A 16,555-nucleotide genomic window follows, 5' to 3' on the forward strand; every position below is an offset into this window, starting at 1 on the left:
GCTGCTGCTGCTAAGTCGCTTCAGTCATGTCTGACTCTGTGCAACCCCATAAACGAGCCCAACAGGCTCCGCCATCCCTGGGATTCTCCAGGCAAGAACACTGGAGTGGGTTGCCATTTCCTTTTCCAATGCATGAAAGTGAAAAGTGAAAGTGAGGTCACTCAGTCGTGTCCAACTCTTTGCGACCCCATGGATTGCAGCCTACCAGGCTCCTCTGTCCATGGGGTTTTCCAGGCAAGAGTGCTGGAGTGGGGTGCCTATGCTGTGCTTAGTCACTTGGTCATGTCTGACTCTGCGACCTGATGGACTGGGGCCTGCCAGGCTCCTGTCTCCAGGCAACAATACTGGAGCAGGTTTCCATTCCCTTCTCCAGGGGAATCTTCCCCACCCAGGTCTTGAACCAGGGTCTCCTGCATTGCAGGTAGATTCTTTACGGTCTGAGCCACCAGGGAAGCCCAAGAATACTGGAGCAGGTAGCCTAACCCTTCTCCAGGGTATCTGGAGAATGGAACCAGAGAAAATGGCAACCCACTCCAGTATTCTTGCCTGGAAAATCCCATGGACAGAGGAGCCTGGCAGGCTACAGCCCATGGGGTTGCAAGAGTTGGACACGACTTAGCAAATAAACCACCTCCTGCAATGCAGGCAGATTCTTTACCATCTGAGCTACCAGGGAAGCCCACCAGAAGGTTAAGCTATTGATTCAATATTTTTCTTACCATAGGTATTTATAGCTATACATTTCCCTCTAAGCAATGTTAACTGAATTTCATAAGTTCTTATATTTTGTGTTACTTTTTTTCATCTCAGAGTATATCCTGATTTCCCTTTTCTTCTTTGAACCACTGGTTGAGTGTTACACTTAATAATTTACTTATTTGTGATTTTTCTCAGACTTTTTTCTATTCTGATTTCATTGTTGATGAAAAACATTTTGCATTATTTCTATCCTCTTAGACTTTTAGATCAGCTGGTTTATAGTTTTGTTCATCTTGCTTCATTGTTCTTTCTGGTTGTATCACCCATTATTCAAAGTGGGATACTGAAATCTCCAACCATTATTGTTGTACCTCCCTTCATGTCTATCAGTTTTTCGCTGTCTTGTATTTTTGTGCTATTAGTAGGTAAATGTGTAATTGTTAAATCTCCCTGATGTGGACTGACACTTAATCACTTTATAAAATGGTCCTCATACTATGTCTTGTTCTAAAGTTATTCTCTCTCAAAGGGTAAGCAATCCAAGTTTATTGGGGTTGCTGTTTGCAGGACACATTTTACTCCCTTCTATTATTTCAGTCTATTTGTATCTTTGAATCTATATTTCCTGAAGACAATATATATTTATCTATCCAGTCTGACCATCTCAGTCATTCAGTTGGATTGCTTAATCATCACATTTACTGTTGTTTTTATTAACATCATTGGATTACTGCCTAAATTTTTACTTTCTCTGTCTCATGTCTTTACTTTTAGTCCTCTTTTAATGCCTTATTTTGCTTTAAGTAAGTATTTTCCAAAGTAGTATTTTAATGTCTTCGAATTTTCACTGTACATTTTGAAGGTTTTTTTCTAGGTTACCATACACATCTTAACATGATCAGCTACGGGTTTCCTAGCTAATTCCTTATAGGAATATTACTTATAGCTCTATTCCAGTTTCCGCGTTTTTGTAATATTATACATAAAATTTCATTACTGTTATAAACCCAACAATAGACTTTATAATTATTTAACCAATTTAAATGTTGACAACATGGGTTTGAACAGCATGGGTCCACTTATACATGGCATTTCTTCAATAAATACATTCTATAGTACTACACAACCTACCGTTGGCTGAATCCCTGGATGCAGAGCAACAGATAGAGAGGGCCAACTATAAGGTTACACACGGATTTTCAAATGCAGTGCCCCAACCCCATGTTGTTCAAGGGTCAACTGTATAGTTATTTCCTTATGCCAATATAACTCCCACCCACCTCCTTTATGCTGTTATTAGCAAATACAATGTACATATATTTCAGTCTGGGTCCAATGACATATAATATACATATTGTTCCATACAGTTGCTATTTACAATTGAGAAGGAAAATATGCATTTATGTTTATATAGTTACATAACATATTATACAATTATCTTTACTGAAACAGATTCAGATTACCACATGGTGTCATTTGCTTTCAACCTTAACTCCTCCTTAAATTTTTTGTAAGTCAGATCTCCTAGCAACAAATTCTGTGACATCTTGGCTTTATCTGAAAAAGTCTTCAATTTACTTTTACTTCTGAAGGAGACCTTTGCTGGATATAGCATTCTTGGTTGACACTCTTTTCCTCTGAGCATTTTGAATTTTATCTGTAGCCTTCTGGTCTCCAGTGTTACTGTTGTGAAGTCAATTGTTAACCTTACTCCTTTGAAAGTAGGTTGTTTTCCTCCTGCTTCTTTCAAGATATTCTGTGTCTTTGACACTTTAAAATTTTATATCTCTGAAGATTCGCTTTTATCATATTTGGGTTCACTAAATTTCCTGGACTATAAAGTTATTGATTTACAGTACTTCGTGGAAATTCTTTGAGTATTTTTACTTCTTTCTCTCCTCTCCTGGTATTCCCATCCTGCTTATGTTAGAACCTTTAATGGTGTCCCACATTTTGCTGAAGCTGTATTCATTTTTTAAAAAATTTCTATTGATCCAACTTCACGTTCATCTATTCATTCTTCAAGTTCACTTGATGTTGGAGCCTCTCTAGTGAATTTTTAAAATTGTACTTTTCAACTCCAAAATTTCCTTTTTTTTTTTTTTTTGGCTGTACTACACAGCCTTCAAAACTTCCCTGACCAGGGATCAAACCTGTGTCCCCTGCAGTGGAAGTGTGGCGTCTTAACCACTGGACCACCGGCGAAGTCCCTCCATTTCTTTTGAATGTCTCTCTATGGATATTCTCCATGTGATGTAACACGGTCATCATATCTTCATTTACTTTTTAACCATGGTTTCCTTTAGTTTTATTTTCAAGTGTCTCTTGTCACGCTCACAGGCAGTTTCTGCTGAATGCTTTATTTCCAGTGGGAGTTACACTCCCGTTTCTTTGCATGACTATTTGTCAGGAACTGAAGATTTTAGATAATGCATTGTAGCAATGGGTCCTTCCCCTCCCTCACCTCCAAGGATTGGTACTTGTGACTGTCTGAAATTTAGTGTCTTAAAACTGGCTTAAAACTCAGCATTCAAAAAACTAAGATCATGGCATCTGGTCCCATCACTTCATGGCAAATAGATGGGGAAACAATGGAAACAGTGACGGACTTTATTTTCTTAGGCTCCAAAATCACTACAGATGGTGATTGCAGCCATAGAATTAAAAGATGCTTGCTCCTTGGAAGAAAAGCTATGACCAACCTAGACAGCATATTAAAAACCAGACATTACTTTGTCAACAAAGGTCCATCTAGTCAAAGCGATGGTTTTTCCAGTAGTCATGTATGGGTGTGAGAGTTGGACTATAAAGAAAGCTGAGCACTGAAGAATTGATGCTTTTCAACTGTGATGTTGAAGACTATTTAGAGTCCCTTGGACTGCAAGATCAAACCAGTCAATCCTAAAGGAAGTCAGTCCTGAATACTCATTGGAAGGACTGATGCAGAAGCTGAAGCTCCAATACTTTGGCCACCTGATGTGAAGAACTGACTCATTGGAAAAGACCCTGATGCTGGGAAAAGATTGAAGGCAGGAAGAGAAGGGACAACAGAGGATGAGATGGTTGGATGGCATCACCAAGTCGATGTACATGAGTTTTGAGCAAGTTCTGGAACTTGGTAATGGACAGAGGTCTGGCACGCTGCAGTCCATGGGCCACAAGTCAGACATGACTGAGTGACTGAACTGAAATTTAGTTAAATGTTACCTCCTCCCCTCTCCTAGTATTAAGCTTCCAATGTACCTCAAGAGGTACAGCTTTGCGTATAATCACAAGGTCTTGGGGTTTAGTAGGGCTCCCTTGTTTCTTTGACTATGCTCAGCTGTTACACTCATGTACTGTTTACAACAATGTTGTGGGGCATAAAAGTGCTCTATAAACTGCTCCAATCACGTTGGCATATTCTGGCGCCCTTAAAGGTAGAAATCTGTTCAAAACTTACAATCCTAGGGATTGGCTCCTTCAAGCTACCTCATTCCCTATAAACTAGTCGAAAGTGAAAGTTGCTCAATTGTGTCCAACTCTTTGTGATCCCATGGACTAAACAGTCCATGGAATTCTCTAGGCCAAAATACTAGAGTGGGTAGCCTTTCCATTCTCCAGCAAATCTTCCCGACCCAGCAATTGAACCAGGGTCTCCTGCACTGCAGGCAGATTCTTTACCAACTGAGCTATCAGGGAAGCCCTTATAAACTAGTGACTTACAGTTTAAGACTGTATCTTGAATGTCATCTCAGTTGTCTCTTGTCACATCCTCTAGTGTGTCCTCTTCTCGGCCTCCACAATCACTGTGGATGGTGACTGCAGCCATGAAACTGAAGACAGTTACTTCTTGGCAGGAAAGCTATGACAAACCTAGACTGTATTTAAAAGCAAACACATTGCCTAACCAACAAAGGTCTTTTAGTCTTTCCAGTAGTCATGTATGGATATGAAAGCTGGACAATAAAGAAGGCAGAGCACCAAAGAACTGGTGCTTCCAAATTGTGATGACAAAGAATCTTGAGAGTCCCTTGGAAAGCAAGGAGGTCAAACAAGACAATTTTAAAGGAAATCAACCCTGAATATTCATTGGAAGGACTAACGCTGAAGCTCTAATACTTTGGCCACCTGATGCGAACAGCTGACTCGCTGGAAAAGACCCTGATGCCAGGAATGACTGAAGGCAGAAGAGGGCAACAGAGGATGAGACATTTGGAAGGCATCACCGATCCAATGGACGTGAACTTGGACATACTCCAGGAGACTGTGAGGGACAGGGAAGCCTGGTGTGCTGTAGCGCACAGGGTCATGAAGAGTTAAGACACAACTTGGTGACTGAACAATTAGTGCGCCCTCAGGTATGAAGTTATCAATGCTCTGTTGAAAAACGAAGTCACTTCCTTCACAAAAGAAAAGGAGATATTGGTTTCATTAACTGCTTCTCCTTCAAGGCAAAATCTCTTAAGCCCAAGCTTAGACAATATCAAATTTCTGTGTGACACCCCTAGAAGCTCAGTGGAGGAGGTGGGAAAGCAGCCTGAGGTCTCAGTTTGCCTCTCCTAGAACCACCACTTCATGAGACAGGGCAAAGGTGATCAGTGTCCCAGTATTTTAAGCATGCCACATTCAAGGTGGAGCCTCCATTCTGAGTGGAGGCTGAACAGAAGAGTGCTCTCACTTCTAACCACACTCAAGACTTGGCACCAACAACACGTAGCTAGGGGCAAAATGAGACAGATGTCCTGCTTTTCCTAGGAAGAGAGCCTTCCAACTAGGAGTTGAGAGGAAGCCTGTGTTTTGGGCTGCAGCAGTCTGAAGTGTCTATGTCACAGAGATTACAAGGGAGAGGAGGGAGTCTTGGAATATTCAGAACCTGTTAACAGTTGAACCAACAGAATTTTCACATTTTCTTGAAGAGACGGTTCCTCATCTGCTGTCTGCACACAGGACCACCTTCAGGGGCTTTATGTTTTTTCCAGTTTCCAGGAAGCAGAAATGCTGTTGCTATAAATCATTCAGCCTTTTTTTTAACTCGCAAAAACTGACATTATTGTTTATCAAGTTTACCCTCATTAACCATTTTCTTTGGTCACCATTCCTCACTATGTCTTAGATTTTTGTTTCTGCTTTTCTTGGAGTAAACCCTCACATTCATTTAATGTAGACAGATGGACATCTAGGTTGTTTCCATGTCCTGGCTATTATAAGCAGTGCTGCGATGAACATTGGGGTACATGTGTCTCGTTCAATTCTGGTTTCCTTGGTGTGTATGCCCAGCAGTGGGATTGCTGGGTCATAAGGTAGTTCTATTTGCAATTTTTTAAGGAATCTCCACACTGTTCTCCATAGTGGCTGTACTAGTTTGCATTCCCACCAACAGCGTAGGAGGGTTCCCTTTTCTCCACACCCTCTCCAGCATTTATTGCTTGCAGATTTTTGGATCACAGCCATTCTGACTGGTGTGAAGTGGTACCTCATTGTGGTTTTGATTTGCATTTCTCTAATAATGAGTGATGTTGAGCATCTTTTCATGTGTTTGTTAGCCATCTGTATGTCTTCTTTGGAGAAATGTCTATTTAGTTCTTCGGCCCATTTTTTGATTGGGTTGTTTATTTTTCTGGAATTGAGCTGCATAAGTTGCTTGTATATTTTTGAGATTAGTTGTTTGTCAGTTGCTTCATTTGCTATTATTTTCTCCCATTCAGAAGGCTGTCTTTTCACCTTGCTTATATTTTCCTCTGTTGTGCAGAAGCTTTTAATTAGATCCCATTTGTTTATTTTTGCTTTTATTTCCAGAATTCTGGGAGGTGGATCATAGAGGATCCTGCTGTGATGTATGTCTGAGAGTGCTTTGCCTACGTTCTCCTCTAGGAGTTTTATAGTTTCTGGTCTTACATTTAGATCTTTAATCCATTTTGAGTTTATTTTTGTGTGCAGTGTTAGAAAGTGATCTAGTTTCAGTCTTTTACAAGTGGTTGACCAGTTTTCCCAGCACCACTTGTTAAAGAGATTGTCTTTACTCCATTGTATATTCTTGCCTCCTTTGTCAAAGATAAGGTGTCCATATGTGTGTGGATTTATCTCTGGGCTTTCTATTTTGTTCCATTGATCTGTATGTCTGTCTTTGTGCCAGTACCATACTGTTTTGATGACTGTGGCTTTGTAGTGGAGCCTGAAGTCAGGCAAGTTGATTCCTCCAGTTCCATTCTTATTTCTCAAGATTGCTTTGGCAATTCGAGGTTTTTTGTATTTCCATACAAATCTTGAAATTATTTGTTCTAGTTCTGTGAAAAATATGGCTGGTAGCTTGATAGGGATTGCATTGAATTTGTAAATTGCTTTGGGTAGTATACTCATTTTCACTATATTGATTCTTCTGATCCATGAACATGGTATATTTCTCCATCTATTAGTGGAAAAATAGATGGAAACAACCTAGATGTCCATCAGCAGATGAATGGATAAGAAAGCTGTGGTACATATACACAATGGAGTATTACTCAGCCATTAAAAAGAATTCATTTGAATCAGTTCTGATGAGATGGATGAAACTGGAGCCAATTATACAGAGTGAAGTAAGCCAGAAAGAAAAACACCAATACAGTATACTAACACATATATATGGAATTTAGAAAGATGGCAATGACGACCCTGTATGCAAGACAGGAAAAAAGACACAGATGTGTATAACGGACTTTTGGACTCAGAGGGAGAGGGAGAGGGTGGGATGACTTGGGAGAATGGCATTCTAACATATATACTATCATGTAAGAATTGAATCGCCAGTCTATGTCTGACGCAGGATACAGCATGCTTGGGGCCGGTGCATGGGGATGACCCACAGAGATGTTATGGGGAGGGAGGTGGGAGGGGGGTTCATGTTTGGGAACGCATGTAAGAATTAAAGATTTTAAAATTAAAAAAATAAAAAACTAAAAAAAAAAAAAAAAAGTAGACATATTAGTAGTAAACCCTTATTAGGCAAAACGTGCTTGCCTTTTTTGATAGTTTTGGATACAAAATTCTGGCCTAACAGTGTCCTCTCAATCTCTAAAATATTATTCCACTGTCTTCTGGTTTTCACTGTTAGTCCTAAACAGCTGTTAAGACTACTGTTACTTTCAGGAGAGCGCTTCTCTTACTCTTTGAAGACCTTCTAGTTTGGTGGTTTTGCTTTGTAGGAGTATTACTCTGACTTCTCACTTTTTGTTTATCTCCCACAACTCAGCTCAGTAGATCTAGATAATGATTTTTCCCCAGACGCCACCAATTTGAAGATGTATTTACTTCAAATTTGGCAAATTCTTAGCCAAATGCCCTCAAGTATCATCCATAAGTATTCTATCATCTCCATTTCATACTTTAATTAGATGTTCCTTGACCTTCTCCATATATTCTCAATGTCCTTTAACCTCTCCTTCATATACTCTGTAATATGCTGCATTCTGTATAATTTCATCTTGGTCTTTCATCTGTTTTTTATTTCTAAATATCTTAGGTCTGACTGGTTATTTTTCTTTCCATGAACTCTTGTTATCCCGCACCTCCACCATTTTTAATCCTCTTTTTCCTTCTCAAATTGTTGATGCTCTATTCCCGGTATTGTATTTCAATGAAACTAAGTCATCAGATATTGAAGGATATGCCATTTTTTTTGACCACGAACATAGCCAAAATATACTACAATGCCATCCCAATTTTAGACATATTTAAAAAAAAGTCTTTGAACACTCATCCAATATAGTCATTATGGGTAAAAATCCACTGTTTCTCCCAATTTTAAGAAAACTCCTCATTTTTGCCATTCTGAATGAATCCAAGACTATTGGCACATTACCTACGAACATTATTGGAGATTGGGTCTCAAGTGGTTTCTGTAAGAGTATTAACATTAATTCTGTTAAGTAGCTGTATCACCTCTAACCTAAACCCACTTTAATTTCTATGACTGGATAAATAATGTGAGTCAGTGTTGGCTTGTGGGTACAAATTCTTAGGGAAGATTTTTTTTTCTTCCCTGTACCTAGTTTCCTCTCTGAAGTAGGCTATTCTGGTTTATTCTTTCATTGAGTATATCATATTTTGAGGTCCCAGGTTTTAGAAAAACAACTCATTCTGACTTCACAATTAGATTGGCCTTATACTTTGATCTCATTCCAAAGTCCTAAGGACACCTGGAGCAATGGTCCTCTTAACTCTTCTCTGGATTCATGCTTTTTGTCCCACCCATTAATTTTATTTTGAAAATTTTCAAGTCTCTTCTCACAAGTTCCAAACAATATGCACTCATCTACCTTTACCTGACTTACCAGTTTTCCTGGCACATATGCACTATCATACATACACCCATATTTTGCCTAGCCATTTATGATAATAATTCATCCCTAGATATTAGAGCATGCCATCTCCTACGAAAAAAGGGATTTTCTATATAAGCACAAATCTATTATCACACCTAAGGAAATTAAACATTCCATATCATTTAAGAGTTCATATACAAATTTTCACAGATGTACCTAAAATATTTTAATGGCTGGGATTATTTAATTCAAGATCAAATCTAAGGTCATGCACTGCATGTAACTGATCTAGAATAGACTGTACATTTGTTTTACAAAACAGTTACTTTAAGAATTCATATCAAGCATCTCTGTAAAAAACATTCTATTTATGTCTATTCCACATGATTAGATTCAGGCCAAATACTTTTGGCAAAAATGCTACAGGTGACAGGGTGGAGCTTTGAGCATCTTCCTTCCTAACTCAGCAATACCCTTAAACAAGGTTTTTGTTTTTAACTGAGTCTTATTCAGCATTTCAGATGTTTGGACCATCAGGGTTCCTCAGGGCATGCAGTCTGCCATATTGCAGAAACTGATGTCCTTGTAGCCTTTCCAAATCACCGAGATATTTGTAAACAAAAGAACAGTGCTATATTTAACACTATCTGAGGGTCAAGGAACATGAAAAGGAAGCTTGAAAAGCTGGCACTAGGAACTGTATCCTACCTGTTAATTTTTGCATTTACTACTCCCTAAAAATATAGGGTAAAATACGAGTATCTGCTGGGATTTAGAAGTCTAACTATCAACTAAATTACTGGCTGACAAGTTAACTACTTCAAGAGGACAGATTTACAAGTCTTAAGGTCCTGTACTGAAGTCTATTATCTCATCAGTAAAAAGGGAAAAATTTACATTTCTAACCTGCCCGTTTTCATGGCAGTAACAGGCAGGAGAAACAGGAAAAAGGAAGCTAAATGGTTGTTGAGAACTTCCTTTGTAGCCACAAGGTTGACATAGTATCTTGTCAATTCCATTACCTGGATATGAATATCCCCATTTCTCAACATAAATAATCAAAGTATACACAGATCAGTAAATCTAAGTTTATCACTTCAAATCAAAAGGTTTCAACCAAAGACTGCCCAATGGTCAAAATCCATTCTTCTCTACAATGCATATAGAAAGGTAACAATTTGGAAATTTCATTCTAATGTTTTACTTAATTATTCATGACCATTAGCTCTGAATAACCTAAAGAAAAACCAAAGTCATATTTCTTTAAAGAACAGCCTACAGTCAGTCATTAATCTAACCCACTGAACTCTTGCTGCTGTCCAAACGGGAGCAGGTCTTATCAAGAAGGTCATCTATGGCTTCTAAATTCCTATAGTTAACAGCCACTTTAGCATTACTTCATCTCTTGTTCCAACACTTTATCACTGATTATTTCACATCCCTTCCTGCAGCCTTTTTCTCTTGTCTTCCATTATAGCTCTCCTGGCTTTCTTCCATGACTAACCATAGTGTACTTCTGAAGTCTTTTTTTTTTTCCTACTCCTTAAATGTTTCCTGGCATTGAGGATTCTACCCTTCTCATTCTATAAATCTCCTAGGCAATACTATACTCTTACATTGTTACTATTATGCAAGTGGCTCAACTCTGACATTTGTTGGTGAATGCCTACCATGTGCTAGGCATATTCAGTGAATACAACAGACGTGATTCCTGATGTATCTTACAGATTCTATCTGCAGCCCAGGATAAGCATCAGAACTATCCTAGAAGGACACCTATCTTCTCCTTAATTTTCCAGAGGAACTTTAAACTCAACAAACCCTCAAATCTATTCCTTTCTCCCCGTACTTTAATAGGTACCACATAAAATATCTTAGGCAACTACATGGCCTCAGTAACTGGGCCATTGGGATAGTTACTGAGATAGCTCACTTTTTAAATTCCTCTGAAATTTGACTGCCATTTTCCATCTCCACTGCCAGATAACTTAGGGCTCACCTAGATTACTCATAGCCTAAAATTGCCTTTCCAGTACCAATCTCTTCCATAATTCATTCTTCATAATCAGATCATTTTAATTATGTCAACTCACCAAGCCCCATCCTGCTTAAAATTCTTCAGGGACTCCTTGTTGACCTCAGTGAAAAAGCCCCAAGCCCCTTTTATTATAACTTTCAAGACATTCTGCTTGAAAAGGATCCTGCTCTGTTCTTCAGCTTAATATTTTACTACTCCAATTTATATTCTATTCCAGTTAAACTGACCCTTTCAGTCCTGGAATACAAAAATGTTCTCTTTTACTTTTAGGCTTCTGTATATTTATTCTCTTCATTTTCTCTTTTACCTGGTCCTGTCTTTTACGAGTAGGAGAGATCATTTCCCTGATCAACAAAATTTGGGGTTAGATCCTTCTCTGTGTTACTAACTATATTCTGTGTTAATCCCTATCATTCTCAAATGGAGTATAAACACTTGGGAGGGCATGGACTGTATTTTATCTTGTTCATGAAAGTATCTCTGGTGCCTCACAGAGTATAAATTTTTTAAATCTAAGTGATTAAGTCTCAAAGAGGAAGAAAAAAAAAAGAAATTCATTTGAAAACTTTTTCAATTTTCTAATTTAATGGAAATAACCAAAACAATGTGGCTTTCAAACAAGGTTTTAAACTAATCTAATACAACTTCTACAACACATTCCAGAGCATTATAACAAGAAATATTTACAGGCAGCTAATGTATTAAATAACCATGAAAAGAAAATCTTGCTTTTATTACACACCAGCAAAAAACACAGGAATAGAACAATTAGAAACTGCAACCTTGTTTCAAAAAACTTAAATATGATTATTTAGAGAATACAATACCACAGAAACAGCACTTTTTCTTTCAGAATCATATTGAAGGGTAGTTAACTATGTGCAAAAAAAAGTAACTGCAGTATTAGTAATAATAATGAGGGGAGAGAAGAGGGGAATAATAATGAGGGGAAACAAGGAACTAGTAAGGCTGTGAATTTAACCCTTTCGTGTGTAGGTATGTCTACATAGAAAATCAAAAGGCTTTCAAATTGCACAAATCTTCTTGTTATAGGCTTATATACATGTTTCAATGTGATTTAAAATATAGTTAATGCCTACATTTTTCAGACCAGGAGCAGACATGCATTTCGTTCTTAAGATTGAAATTTAGGCCACACTTGAAAGGGAATATTGCAATGGCACTTGCAAGATCATTCCAGTGCCTTCCCACATACAAATCTGCAGAATTTAAAATAACAGCGTTTTTAACTTTAAAGATCACTTGCTAGAAAAGGGCTAAACTTAATTTTGTACATTTTGTAGTTTGATTATAATAAATATTTCCAAATTGACTTATTTTTGAAGTTAATTTTGTTTCTCAGATACAATAAAAATATATAAAAGACCACAAAGGCAAACACAAGGAACTAAGATGGAAGAAACACTATACGTGCATTTTGACCAAGTAAAAGAAACCATTATATCAAGAGTATATGTTGAAATCTGAAATGTCTATGTAAACTGTGGCATATAAATTTTCTTAAAAAAGTACCTTCGATTTTTTTACTCAAATGCCTACTTTTAAAAAAATATGCAACTTTCCCCAATTTTTAAAATAAAATGCCACAATATATTGTCATTAGGTCCAGCATACATTTAAATTCCTTAATTTTTAAAAGATAGATTGGGTGATATGCATACAAACTTTCCTATAAAATCACCATCCACGAGAGGATTATGACATGCTATTAGGCAACAGACTTAAAGCAGTGTTATTGCTTTATCGAGGAGAAGGTAACTGTGAGAAATAAAACATCCAGGTCTGGTATACGATGATCAAGTTGTGATTCACCTTACACCTTGGATCACCTCCAGCAATTATTAATATAGACAGTATGAGTTAAGAATTCATGGCATGACTTAAGAACTTGATTGTTTCAATTAGGGAAGTTGAGGAGGGTAGACTACTATAAAACTACTCACTGATCCAATGTTAAGTATGCAACTAAGCAGTGCTGACCTCAAGAAATGACATTTTTTATACTTCATGTGTTGTATATTAGAGGGCATGGGTAAGGGATTTTAAAAGGCCAAGGGAGAAGGGGCCACAGCATTTACTCCATTTTAAATACTAAGAGAATGATGGATGGTAGGCCACAACCCAAGAGCATAGTCCAAAAACCTAAGTCTACTGGCTTATTAAAACTAATCACTAATAGTTACATGGCAGGATACCTGCTGAGGTAATCGATAAATCTACAATTTGCACACTATAAACCTTTTGCTTCTATTTAAAAGTGTTATTTCTTTGGAGTAACTAAAAATCTCAATGTTGTAACAAAAAAAATTAGAATTAACTTTAAAATTTATTTAAAATTTCCTTATATAAGAATAGAAGTCAGAAAGTACCTTGTTGATTCCAAAAAGAATAATTTGATGGTGGATTCAATGCCTTAACCTTTCTCTAGTAATGATTTGATGTTTCAGTAGAGCTTGACCTACAACTTAACCATACTTTGGAACACATACATGCTTCACCTTGCAAAGCAATTCTCTCATTCACTAAATCAGCTGACCCAAGTGCGAAAAAATACAAAGTTAGGCCAGAGGAACAGACCGAGGGACACTTTGTTCTTAGTGGAAATGAAAAATACAGTGTGGTGAAAGTTTAAAGAAACACTTAACATCTTCAAGTCAAAAATACTACCTTTTAACAAAAAATACAATTTTAAGGGAGTATTAAAATAAACTGACTTCAGGGATTGATATTCAATGTTTGTCTTTTTAAAACATAAATGAACAGGAAAATGTAAGATATCTGAATATAAACTTTTTATACTTTAACAGGCATGTTAGTGAACAAATCAGCTTAGAAACACAATGAATGATAAATGTGAAAGACACAAAGGTTTAATGAAATCTATAGTGAATACCTTCATATAATGGTGGTTTGTTGATAAGTTATATAATTTAACAGTAATTCCTCATCAGTATGAACCTACCTTCTGTTAACAGAATGGAACCTATTATATGCTGGCAATAACTGGCTTTTTAAGAACCAATATTAAACGAAAATAAAACCCAAAATCTCCATCTAACATGTAAATGTCTTTAAGGGAACACATTAGCTTTTAAGGCCCCAAATATCAAATATTTTACTTACAATTTGTTTCTGGTAGAATGTTATCTAAGACCATGAAAAGGATTCACATGAACAGCAAGCACAAACTATCAGCACTCAATGGCTTGGCAAAATGAAGTTACACTGCTACTCCTCACTTCCCAAAATGTGCCCTTAGGTAAGTCTCCTGATAAACGGAAATCATGAATGTTGTAGGAAAGAGGAAAATGCACACAGATAAAAGCATTTTAAAATAATTTTTCCCTTTTATAAGAAATCTGTCCTAAAGAATTTGAAATTTGAGTAAATTTATAAGTTTTGGTATATGTTTTAAAGTTTAACTTATAACAACTGAAAAAGCTACAAGAAAGCCACAGAATGAAGTCAACAGCAATAATAAAACTAATACACCATTAGAAGGCTTGAATCATATTCATGTTTACCTCCACCACGTTAAAGAAAAACAACCCAAAGAAATTTGTGTAATAACTTCTTTAGAGCACTTTATTTGATTTAATACGCACTAAAAAATATTTACCTCTTAGACAATTATGTCAAGTAAGTTTTTCTGAGTAGTCTACTGTCTGAACTGTTTAAGCTGAATTTTTAAAAAGGCAAATGATTTGCCACAAATCTGCTGACATCTGAAAAATATCTAATGGCAGGTCTTCTATTTTGGTCACTTTACATTCTAATATGTCCATACAAAAGTAGGACTAAAACTTTTAACTCAACAAAAGAGAAGCCTGTACACAGTCTAGAACACACATCTTGGATCTGAGCATCACAAATGAAGAGAAGAAAAATGAAACAGAGCCAAGGTGATTTTATCTGCCTCGGGTGCTAAAATCAGGGTCGTAAAGGTGGGTCCGCTCCAGTAACCATTCAAGTGGGGATTGATTGGCTCATCTTCAGGATATACTTACAGGTCTGTTCTAAGTCCTTAAAGCCCCCAGTCCATGCAAATGTCCCACTTGGTGGACGGATGAGTAATCTAACCCCACCGGGTTTATTTCAATATTTTGATATTTTAATAATAAGCTGCTTCTGAAGATTTTCTGAGAAGTCTGTTCTCTATTAAAATAAGATAGAACCTCAAAATATGAATGTGAACATTAGAAATAGACAGCATATATTAATTACAAATCCATTCTTGGTAGGAACATTAGTAAGAATACATATTAGCTTAAAAAACAGGCTCAGCAAATGTTGCTGATCTGCCAGAAGTTTTAGTTCACTATTTACAAATAAGACAAAGTGAAATACAGAAAATTTTACACATTTGGTAGTTGACAGATAACTGTTTGCCAATAGTGGTCTATCAGAAAACCGATATGAAGGAAGACGGGGTAAGAGCCAGCTGTCACCTCAATCAAATTTTAAATGTACAGAAAACTAGATTAATTTTCAAACAACCATTCTACCTTTCATGGGAATAAATGTGTGATCAGATGATTTGATTGGGAAGTGCAATTCTGTGGAAGTGTTTTCTGGAAATGATTATTATAAATGATCTGCTACTGAAAAGTTACCATATTTATTTCAGTAGAACACTAGAGTTGATTAAATGATGTTCAATAGGCATGTTTCCCAAATTCTTTAAGTACGAACAGAAAATAAAAATACTGTCGAATTCTTTAAACCAATATAAAAACTAAGGTCCAACAGCATCAAAACAAGATAAAATACAATGGCATGATCCAATGTACATCTGCACTGATATCAAAGAGGAGTCTGAGAACTTTGATTTTTTACTAGAAAATAACCCAGTATTGTATATGTGTGAAGGGAGAGACATGAAAGTTGTTTTAGTAAATGTGCACTCTAGTCCAAAGAGACAATTTAACCAGTGACATGATCCTTAAGTACTTGAACACTCAGTATTTGCACCAATCAGTACCAAATGATCATCAACATCAGCCCATTCTAGCAATCAGAACCATTCTCTGAAGTAACAGAAATCTTCAAATCATTTCACTTTCACTTTTGTTTTTACTTTTAAAGTTGCAAATAGAGTCCTTTCCCCCTTTCTTGACCAGAATGTGTTTTCTGTCCATTATTTCAATCTAATACTGTGTAAAAGCTATCATCTTCTTCAAGAAGGAGCCCACTGTAGGCAGGATATTCCAGCAACACTTAAATAGAAGTTTTTCTTTCTTTTTTGAACAACTGGTTTAAGTTCATGTCATTTTACTTTATATGTACTGGTCTCTCATCTGACTTTAGGCGTTTTCTGCGGGGCTGAATAAAGTCTTCATCAGAGTCCTCAGTTACCTCACCATCATCCTCTTCCTGCTCAAACTCTGGCAAAGGTGCGAAGGTCCTGTCTGAGTAGATCTCTGTGAGTTTATCTTCAAAGTACAATGCAACTGCTTTCCCTGCCTGAGCTACTTCTGAATCAGCCTGCAAGCAAAAGATAGGAATATTCACCTAT

The 16,555-nt window shown here is 36.9% G+C and overlaps 1 protein-coding gene across 2 annotated transcripts in view; it reads right to left on the reverse strand.

The window, feature by feature from the left end:
* TRIM33 (tripartite motif containing 33) overlaps positions 11,583-16,555 on the reverse strand; it is a 146,458-nt gene continuing 141,485 nt past the window's right edge. For both annotated transcript variants that reach the window (XM_018045942.1, XM_005677991.3), the window contains one exon: positions 11,583-16,524. In XM_018045942.1, coding sequence (XP_017901431.1) covers positions 16,312-16,524 — 213 coding nt within the window. In that variant the 3' untranslated portion in view covers positions 11,583-16,311. The remainder of the gene's footprint in view (positions 16,525-16,555) is intronic.

Source organism: Capra hircus, chromosome 3, assembly GCF_001704415.2.
Source record: "Capra hircus breed San Clemente chromosome 3, ASM170441v1, whole genome shotgun sequence".
In the NCBI taxonomy this organism is placed as follows: domain Eukaryota; kingdom Metazoa; phylum Chordata; class Mammalia; order Artiodactyla; family Bovidae; genus Capra; species Capra hircus.